Source organism: Lemur catta, chromosome X (genome assembly GCF_020740605.2).
Source record: "Lemur catta isolate mLemCat1 chromosome X, mLemCat1.pri, whole genome shotgun sequence".
Lineage (NCBI taxonomy): Eukaryota > Metazoa > Chordata > Mammalia > Primates > Lemuridae > Lemur > Lemur catta.
This window is the reverse complement of record NC_059155.1, coordinates 63,370,879-63,381,707: the sequence shown is the minus strand read 5'-3', so window position 1 is coordinate 63,381,707 and position 10,829 is coordinate 63,370,879. Positions and strand designations below refer to the sequence as shown.

The following is a 10,829-nucleotide window of genomic DNA, read 5'->3' as shown; positions in this document are numbered from 1 at the left end:
AACACACCCCAGGTCACAAAGCCAGCAGGGGTGGGCCCAGCATGGTGATTTCTTTGGGGGAAGGTATGAGTCCTTTGTAAAGAGAAACATTTCACTCTCAACTAGCTAAGCACCTGCTGCAATTACAGGCTTTAGTTTGTACTTGTGTCTGAGTCACATTTATTTTATATTATAGTTAGGAGTATGAGTTTAAAATAAAAAGGAGAAACACTAAAGATTTGAAATTCAGTTATGTGTCACCTCAGGGGAAAGTTAATTCTCATTTTTGTCTACAATACCTATGCACAAATTGTAACTCCAGTAATAGAATGAGAGCTTGGAAAAATAAGCACCCGGGGCTGATGAAAGCAATACGTTTGTCTCAGGGCAGGGGCTGAATGTGAAGCTAAGTGTTCTTAGGGAGAAACATGTCAATAGAAATCTTTTCACCAACTGTGATGGATGTGCTCATCTTCTCAGGTCAGCACGGGCTCACCCTGGCAAGGCACTGTAATAACTTATTTAAAAGGCAGCTGGCTTTTATAAATGACCCGCTCCATCAACTTTTAGATTTTCATTTTCAGAAATGTATTCCCTTATCAAAACAATATTTGCTGTATATAGTAAGGGCTCACTTATACATTTTCTGTAACAGAAGAGACTGCTGAAGTGACCAGGTTTGGGAGTTACTGTTCTTTGCTCTCAATTCTGTAAGACATTCAAGCTCTGTAGAGACAATGAGATAGATAACAAGAACGCCAGGTAGGTGATTTTCATTCCATGAAAGCAGTGGTTGGCAAACTAACATCTGTAGACCAAATCTGGCCCAAGGCCTGTTTTTTTTTTTTATAAATAAAGTTTTATTGGAACATAGCCACACCCCTTTGTTTACTTAGGGTCTATGGCTGCTTTCACACTACAAGGGCAGACTGGAGTAGTCACCACACAGGCCATTTGGCCTGCAAAGCCAAAAATACTCACTCGCTGGCCCTTTACAGTGCAGGCAGGCCAGCCTCTGCATTAGAGAGCAGTAGTGTTTGTCTTACCACCTGCTTGGATCATTTTCAGTTGGGGACTAAAGGAATTAGAGTCAGAGAAGACATCTGGCTTATTTAAGGCATCTGGCGGGTTCAGGCAGATTAAAAATAGAAGAAAATATAAAAAGACAAAACACTAGGCAACATCTCTAGGCAAGAACTTCAATGAACTGAACACTTACTGACCACATCAAAAAACCAGTCTAATAGATACAAAATTATCATTTTATGTCAGGAGAAAATTTCTCATGTTGGCAACAGTACACGTCCTGATGACTTCCAGGTGGCTGCATATTACATCCACCCTGTGATGGGCCCATTGGGACTTCAGCGAACACGCATGTATCTCAGTTTAAAGTTCCCTTTCCCTGACAACTGTACGAGAGGAAAGATGAAGAGAGTGTACCCAAATGGAAGAGGGTGAGGCTGAGGACCCTGTGCCAACAGCACTTGCAGGGGTCCCTGTGCCCAGGCGTCAGAACTTTCGGGGAATGACCGGCCACTACTTGGGCTGCTTTCTGTCACAGTGCTTGTCAAAGCTCAGCTGCACTGCAGCCTCCATGGCCTGGATCTTGGCAGCACTGTCCCCATACAAGCGCTTCATCTCGGCCTGGCACCGCTCACCTGGCCTCTCCATCCGTCGGGGGCTCCACCGACTGCTGGGTGTTATAGCGCAGGTCACGGGCGGCGTTCATGTAGTCGTCCAGGCGCTCCGCGTCCAGCTGCTGCTGCCACCCTGAGGACGAACATGAACGTGAATGGAAACACACACAGGTGTGCCTGTGCACACAGGAGGGGAGTGTGGTGAGGACGTGCTGTCTGCAGCCCCCTGGGGTCCCTCACTGTTCCCTCTCCCACTATGGAATCAGGGAATCTCCCACTGTGCAGCTGAGATGCTCACTAGATTGTGATGTGTGACAGGCAGATTATTATCTACTTAGTTATGAAGCTCACTGTTCACTTTCCAAGGGGTTAACATACACTGATAGAAATGGCAAAAAGCTACAAGGAAACTTGGCACTCCAAACTTCCAAACCTCTGCCTCGAGCCCTGAAAATGCAGGAGAAAAATGAAACCACTCGGGGTTCTCTTTTTACATCTATGCGGCCCGCCCACAACCTGCCCAGCTAGGAACAGCTAATGAGCTTGCTTGGTTTCAAACACTGGATAAGGCCAGCAGGGAAATGAAGAGCTTCCCGGAAGGTCCAGTGTTGCAAGCAGCAGAACTTACCACCACAAATGGGGAGGTGAGGAAAATAAAAATCACTCCTCTGGAAGAGGTATTGATTTTAGGTAACCTGGAAGAGAACAAGTGCTAGTAGCTACAATGCAAGGACGCTGATCCTTCCACAGCTTCAAAACACAAATCATACCAGGCAACAGAAGGTTAAGTGATTCAACACTTGCTGAAGGTAAAAGGGTGAAGAAAGGGCAGTTTTGCAAATGAAATTAAGACCCCTCCAACTTCTAATCTTCTTGCTGTATTAGCAAATCTGCAACAGTGGGTTGGCTTTTTCACTATGGGATTTGACTTTCCACTTCACAGGTAAGCCTAGGTTAAACCACAAGTGATGTAGTTACATACTTTGAATCTTACTAATTTAAATGGATTCTTATAAAGCGAGAAATATTTATTCAATTTATTCTCCTGTGTACATTTTTTACTATAGCAACTCCCAATATTGTAATTTTTATTCTTATGAAAACAGCAACATAAAATATCAACAAAGCAATGCTGCATAAGGTAAAATTTAGCCAATTTCTGTAGATTTTGTAAGCGACTCTGTAAAGAAGAGAGAAATTGGTAGAAGAAAGCACTTCTGTAGCTACTGTGGCTACCAAGAGAAATGCTACCAGATAAGGAGCAAGGATGGCTGCAGGGGAATAAAACAATGCCATAAATCATTCTTTCCTGGTTGGGCCTCTCTCCACTAGTACCTGAAAGGGAACACCGTAGTGAGCTAATCAAGTATGAATGGAAAGATATTTATAAGGCTATGCACAGTCACTCTCATAAATCCTCTTCTTTATATATAAATGTCTTAGAATATCTACAGTTTATTTTTACCTAAGGAAGTAATATATGGATGAGCCAAATGACTAGCAAACAGAATAAATGCTGTATAACTGCTACCTCATCCGCAGAAAAGAGATGAGACTGCCTGCCTGTGAAATGCAGAACTAACCCCAAACACTGGCCTGACATGCAAATGAATGGGAGGTCAACGAGCATTTGTTTCTACGTTTTGGTCTTTCTGCCACGTTTGAAACACCAGCATATAAGCTGTTCAGTTCTCAGGGGTATTTAAATTCTATGCCCCCTAAGCTGAGTTCTGTTGGAGTGATGTGGGAGCAGATGAATGGGGTCCTAATTAGCCAGAGGAAATGGCCATTTCTAGACATATCCCTGACTTCCACGCTACCTTCTAAGGAGAGAAAAAACATCAAATGGTGGGTTAGAGAAAAGTACCCGACTATTGCCGCGACTGCTTCTTATTGCCACAAGATGCCTGTGTGCTCCTGGCGCCGAGGCTGGGGTGGAAGCCCCTCTGGGAATGAGCTTCTCCCTGGGAGTGTCTCTCTTCTCCGGCCTCTGTCCTGGGATGATTCAACTCGACTTGGAAGGAAAGCTTAGCTTGGTGCTTTCAGGAGGCAGAGGAAAGGTGACCCAGGACACTGGGTTTTGGGGTGGGCAGTACAAACTGGTAAGATGTGTTCAGTCACCAAGAGTTCGCACAGGAATGTCTCACTGGCCTCTGCCCAAAATCGCAAGCACAGCACTTCCTAAGAAGCCTGACCAGGAGGGGGGCTGATGGCCCTGACGGGGCTCTCCAGGAGGACGGCTGGAATCTCACTGAAGGATCCCTTCGAGGACTACTCTTTGAAGGCCTGGCTTTCCCGAATTAGCACAACAGATGCCTCTTCCACCCACGAGCAGCCTTGGGCACGTCACCAATCCTTCAGTCCCTTCTGCGTCTCTTCTGCCTGGGGGAGACCATGGCTGCTGGGTGGCCCAAAGCCTCTGTGTTCACGGGGCAGAGCGCGTAGCCAGACATGCCTGGGCCACTGTCCTGTTACTTTCAAATTCATCCCAAGACTATAATCAGTTTCACCAACAGCTCTAGTGACACAACAGATGTTCAACTTCCTGTCTGAGTCTCTGAGTTTTGAAGTTTTAACAGACACTGGGATCTTGCCTATCTTAATAAGTGTTGTTCTCTGCCATTAAGATATGTGAATTTCTCCTTTGTATTTTTGCATCTTCTTCTTTTCCCTATAATTTAAAATGTTTAGAATCATACTTCCTTTTGCTATTCTTCTGACAAAAACTACCTTACAGATATTAAATCGATATAACGATATGTCGAGAGACATTTTCTCTTACTGCCATCTGTGAATGAAATACCATGTCAACGCAAGGCAGCCTCAGGTGACAATGAGGCTGTGCAGTTTTCCAAGTCTGCACGCAGCGCGTGCTCATGGGTCACTGCCACAGAATTTTAGTTCTCAATAAAGTTCGTCCAGTGTAAGACTGAAAGAATAAAAGACATAGCCCTCTGCCCGCATTCTCCATTTGTGTTTCATTTCCATTCAGGCTTCCTCATGAAAATTCAAGGCCCAACCCTTGTCCCTTCCCTGTCTCTTGAGATTTGGAGGTTTCATGGTTTCCTGCATAGTGGACAGTCGCCCTAAAACACTGACCTAAAGGGCGAGATGCCTGTCATCTCTACTGACAGACCTGCTGTCGCCTGTGAGCTGCCCTGCGGGGGTCATTTATGGGGAAAGGGCACTGTCACCTTTACTTACTTCTGTACCCCAAGCCCCAGGAGGAAGACACAGGGCCTGACACAAAGCAGGTGTGAAAAAGGTGTTTTTATTGTGAAAAACAGTAAAAGTTATTTCTGGAGATCAAGGAAAGGTATTCTATGTGTACTAGAAAGTACTATTTTAAAAAATACTTGTTTGGATATGCTTTCTAATATGCATCAAAGAAGTCAACAGTTTAATCAAAAGAAGGGAAGTCAAAAAACCCGAATGAATAGTTTAGTGAAGAATCACAGGCAAAGATAATAAAGGACATGACACTATAAGCCCATTGCTCAGTTCCTGGCACCCAGTGGAGATCGATAAATGCTAGCCCATCGTTAGGACAATACAGACAACTTAAGATGGAAAGGCAACTCCCATTCTCAGGCTTCTATGTTTCCTTGTTATTAGAAAATTCTAGGTGAAATGTCATAGAATTAGAGTTCACTAAAAAAAATATTGAGACTGAATACTGGTTACGAGAGAGAGAAAAGCATTTGTATATCTGTCAGAAGTACTTAAAATAGAAATGGTCTGGTGAATTTTAATAGTAAGGAGAGCATAAAAAGCAGTTTTTTTGTAGCAAGGTAGTAAGAAATTTATAAAAGAAAATTCCTGCTTTCTGCCTGAAGATGTAAGACCTTTATCATGATTCTCTAACCCCAGGGATAGAGCCTTGATGCAGAATCAAACACGGAAGTTGTAAGTGCTGGGCATTTCACTGCTGGGTTTAGGTTCACACTGATCTCTACTCTGAAGGGAGCTATTTAAGATTCGGGAGCTCTGTAGCACCAGGAACATCTCCAAGCCACATCCCAGATAAATGGCAAGAGTATTTTAGGAACCTAGCAGTCTCAGGGACAAGTCCTGGTATAGAGGGAGAAGCACAGAAGTGCAGTCAGGCAGAATTGGTTTCAATCCTGACAGCAAATTACAAGTTGTGGACCATGGAACCAGGCAATTAACCTTCTTAAAGTTCACTTTCCTTACTTGTAAAACAGGTTTAATACCTTGAGGGACTGTTGTGTAGATTAGGGAACATACACACACACACGTGCTCCATGTGATAGAATGTCTAACATTTAATAAATAGTAGAAATACTATTAGGATAAGCTTTGTTCTGGAACTAAAAATATGTCCTATACCAAAACAACTCTGGAAACTAATTGCTATGGTTTGTTTCACGTTGAAATTTGATCCCCAATGTTGAAGGTGGGGCCTGGTGGGAGGTGTTTGGATCAAGGGGTCGCAGATCCCTCACTAATGGTTTGGTGCCATTCTCACGGCGATGAGTTCTCCTTTTATTAGTTTCCCTGAAAGCTGCTTGTTAAGGAGCCTGGAACCTCCCTCCTCTCTTTCTTGCTCCCTCTCTAGCCATGTGATCTCTGCACACGCAGGTTCCCTTTAGCCTTCTGCCATGAGTGGAAGGAGCCTGAAGCCCTCAGCAGAAGGAGATGCTGGTGCCAGGCTTCTTGTACCGCCTGTAGAACCATGAGCCAAATAAACCTCTTTTCTTTATAAATTTCCCAACCTCAGGTATTCCTTTATAGCAACATGAATGCACTAATACATTACTATAATTGAGGTGCAACATCACCACAGTTTTTCCAGGCTTAAGACTGGATTTGGAATATTACCTGGACCCAAATGAAGAGTTATAAAAAAAACTTTGTATAATAGAGAAGAAAAAAAAAACGCAAAAGTCAGGGCAAAGAAAGAGGACGCATGAATAGACAGAGGCCTGAACTTACATCACTCTTCTCTGTGCCTCTCCGTCTCTGGAAAGTACTGGCGGAGCTCCTCCGTGATTTCCATATTGCTCAGGTCACATCCTACTCCCCCATCTGACTTGGTCTCTGTCTCCTCGTCTTCGGATGAAGCTTGGTCTTCTCTTGAGGATGCCTGGATCCTACTGCTGTCTTGTGGCTGCTGTCCAGACCTTCCAAAATGTGAAGAACTGCAGTGGGAGTCCTGCCAGGCCACATGATGGTCACAGAAGGACTGAGGATATCCAGCCTCACTATTGTAAGAGCTTTGGAGAAGAACTGCAGGAGGGAGATACCACGGAACACTGAAATAGGATCCCAGGGCCTTCCTGTAGGTGTTCTGGTGGCTTCACATCCAAGCCATTGCTTGATAATAATGTTGCCAGTATCTTGCATACACTGGGTGGAAATACCAAGACTCAATAGCTTTCAATGTTAATGCCTATAAAATGAAAGGAGGCAGAAGGTAGACATCAAACAGCTCATCCCAAGAGAAATCTTCAAATGTTTGGTCAACTAGCCAACAGGAAATTACTGAGTATCTGTGGAACACCTACTGTATATGAGGATGCTACTGGGCCAAAAAAAGGTGTAAGACACATCTGTGTCCACACTGGGCACTAAGTCTATGCATACTTGCTCTCTGCAGGACAATTAGTTTAAGGCAATGGAGGATTACAATGTGGGGACAGAGGCTAATGATCACTCTTAGAGAAGATACAGGGAGAGATAAGGATCCGAAGCTCATCATCTTGTCCCTCTCCACCCACTATAGTTAAACCAGTTCCAAGTGAGAAATAGCCTGCTAAAACCATGCAGACTGATGAGCATGACAGACTTTGGTTCCTCCCCTTCTGACCCCTAAACTAACCTGCTGGCCTGAACCACCTCTCAATGCCTGGGACAAGAGATGTCTAGGAACACACTCAGTGGTGCTTTTAGTTTTAGTTTTCTGACTTATTTCTTCAGTCTTCTCCGTCATGGAATGAGAACAACAAGACTTTAAAGGTTATCTTTTTTCCTTAGGAGTTAAAAAAACAAAACAAAACAAAACAAAACAAAAAAACTTACCTTCACTGCCATCTCTGATTGTGGAAGTCCAAATGGGCACTGACACTAGGAAAGAACCACCACAGTATGAACATCTGATCAGTACAGCTATGTGGTATTTGTGGCTATTTTGTGGTTTGTGAAGCAGCTCCTGGGCGGTTGCCTCTTCCCTGTACCATGCCTGATCTTCATGCAACATATCTACAAGACCCTGGCACCTGGGTCATGACCTTGCAATGTAAAAAGAAGGGATCCCCTTAGGTATGATTAAGTGGGTCAAAGGACTCTGCATGGTTTTGCATTCAATTACTTGTTTCCCTATTGAAAGTGAAGTCTATGAAAATGACCATATGTTTGGTATGTATACACAAAATAATATACAGAACATGAACTAAAAATGTACAACTATTACTTTATTTACTAATCCTTAACCCATGCCAATGCCTATTCAAATTAAACCTAGATTTGAGTAGAATACATCTTTCCAACTGACCAGAAACCTCTGTTGGGTCTTGCCTTAGGTTTGGGACTTGGAGAAACCTCTTTAAATAAGACATCTCTTCAGCCTCAGTTGTGCCCTGGCCTTTAAGTCCTCCTAATGGGCCTTGTTTTGGTTTTGATTGCAATACACATTGCTCAGCGAGTGTGTGACACCACACTCTCCATACCTAACCACCCTGCCTCTTTGCAGGAGGAGAAACTGTTCCATGAAGACTTTCCACAAACATAACCACATAGATTGCCTTTGCCAAATAGCATTGCTCTACTGAGATTTACCCAAATGAAATTATGGTAGAAATCAGTACATACTTGAGTGCTAAACTGTAAGGTGCAGCCTTTAAGTGGCTAGTGCACTAGAACCAGGTTTCATATTTCTATCACTGAAATATGAATAGCTTTCTGAAAGCCTGTAGCACTTAATGACATTAAAGTGAACTCCATGTGTGTTGTAATCAAATTTGTTTTATAGATTAATGAGTAGCAAATAAATTAAATTAGAAAAGTCTAGGAAACATCTGTGTCTTCTGGAAATTAAGAGTTCTGAGTCCAGACTGCTCTGTATGCTTCATAAGGCATACTTAGAACCAGGTCAATGTAAACATCAATTAACCCAAATTGGGAAGTCTGATAGCCTCAAATATGTAATAAAAACCATTGTGATTGAACACTACTGTAGACTAAATCCTGTTTTCACTTTTATAATTGGGAAAATCCAGCCTACCATTAAAGATTGCAGCACCAATATTCTGAAAATCCATGAGGTGGCTAAGAGATGCTCCATTTTGCAGAGCTGGAAGTTTAGGCATGCATGATAAAGCAGACTGCTATTTAAGAGGTTCAAGGATAATCCATGGCGTCCTCCAGGCTGCTCAAATGCCAATGGCTGTCATTAAAAAGAAAGGGCAGTGTTAATTTGAGAAAAGGTTGCTTATGACTTTGATCCAACAAATGATTTGGTAGAAGAGCTGCCATGTTATATTTTCTGAGATCACCCAGGCACAACCTGGACACTTTTGCAAGAAAGAAGCCAGGAGAACCAGCTGAGATGACTGAAAAAAGCCAGTTCCAGCTTCTAAACCAGAGTCAGTTCAGATTCAGCCCAGTGTGCCCACTATCTATAAAAAATGTTAACTAAACAGCTAAGGTGCTAGATCCTTTTTAAAACTCAGGCCATTAAAGAAAGATGAATTTATGTTACTGATGGCATGCAGGCAACTTTGTAAGCGAGTTTGTTTTGTTTCAATTATGCTTTCCTCATACTTTTGGCCACTGGGATACTTATAATCAAATTTGTTGCCATCCTCCAGCAAGTTTAGAGTCCTGGGGCTGTATGTAGAAAACGCTTATTTCACCCTTGGCTTTCTTATTTTCTCTTCCCAAACTCCAAAGTCTATTTGTAATATCCTTTTACATTTTAAGTATTTTTAAAATTCCTAAAATCCTATAGATATTCAAATTAATCAATCTAAACAACTTATTTTAATAATTATAAATTAATCTCTCAAAAATCAAACAAGATAAGCTATAGAAAAACATGTCTAAAGGAATAGGAACTTGCATAGACCTTTATAATTATTTTTAGTTTGGCATTTTCAGTATTACTCTTATTATTTTATGCCAGCAATTTTTTTCAATGAAGGGTCAGATAGGAAATATTCTAGGCTTGTGGGTCATATACAGTATTTGTCACAAAGTCTTCATATTTTTTTTTCTTAAAAAAAAAAACCCAAAACACACCAAACAACCCTTTAAAAATCTAAAAACAATTCTTAGCTCCCTGTAAGTACAAAAAACAAGCTGTGGGCTGATTTTCCCCCCACCCCTGTTTTGTGTTAACATATTTTTAGGGTGTATAGACTCTGCTCTTAATACATTGAGCGCCCTAATTATTCCTCACTTCCCACTTGGAAATTAGTGGAGGAACTTCTCATTTCTCACATGTTTAATAAATTATTATGCCTGGAGTAAGGCTGGTGGAAGCAAGAAAACTGTGGTTATGACCAACAGTAATCTTAGTGACCGGTTCCTAATATTTGGGGGAAAAAATAGTCTCCATGACTGAATAAGGAAATTGGACAATTTCTTAAAGATCTACATAGGCATTTAAAGACTTAATTAAAGCCATAAACAAACAAACAAACAAACAAACACCAACAAAACTTCTGCAAAACAGCATCAATCAACAGGGCTTAGAAGGCACATGCAGTGCCAAGATTTCCGAAAGCAGGACAGAGTTCTGAGCATCCACTCCCTGGAAGGAATGCATATTTTTCCCTGCTAAGCAATCAGTTAATCAGTTAATATCAGCTGCCGAGGGAAAAAGAGATCCTCCTCTAAAAATGGGTCCCGTTAACTTTTTAAAGCTCGTTACTTTCTCTACACAGAGAGCTTAAGGGTCTGCCCGGGTTTCTGAAAAGCCAACATTAAAATAAATCTGGATGGTCTAGCAACACTTTCAGATACTACCACCTCTCAAAGAAAAGAAAGCTTATGGTTGCAGCAGATTTAAATGCCCTTTCAATGGTCTTTAATTTTATCTTTAATTTCCCACCTCCCATGTGAGTGTCTCCGGCTCTTTTAAGGCACAAGCCATGATGCACCGAAGAGCAACTCCTAATGGGCTGGTGGAGCTGAAAGAAAAGAGATTGGCAATGTCAGGGGAGGCTGGGATCTGCAGCTCTACACACC

At 42.2% G+C, this 10,829-nt stretch overlaps 1 protein-coding gene across 1 annotated transcript; it reads right to left on the bottom strand.

The window, feature by feature from the left end:
* Window positions 1-550: 550 nt before the first annotated feature.
* Window positions 551-10,706, bottom strand: GEMIN8 (gem nuclear organelle associated protein 8). The gene is given in 6 exon segments (XM_045537546.1): window positions 551-1,653; window positions 1,655-1,752; window positions 6,576-7,032; window positions 7,662-7,706; window positions 8,863-9,024; window positions 10,693-10,706. Coding segments are annotated over 5 exon segments (822 nt in total). The 5' UTR covers window positions 8,923-9,024; window positions 10,693-10,706; the 3' UTR covers window positions 551-1,491.
* Window positions 10,707-10,829: the final 123 nt, after the last annotated feature.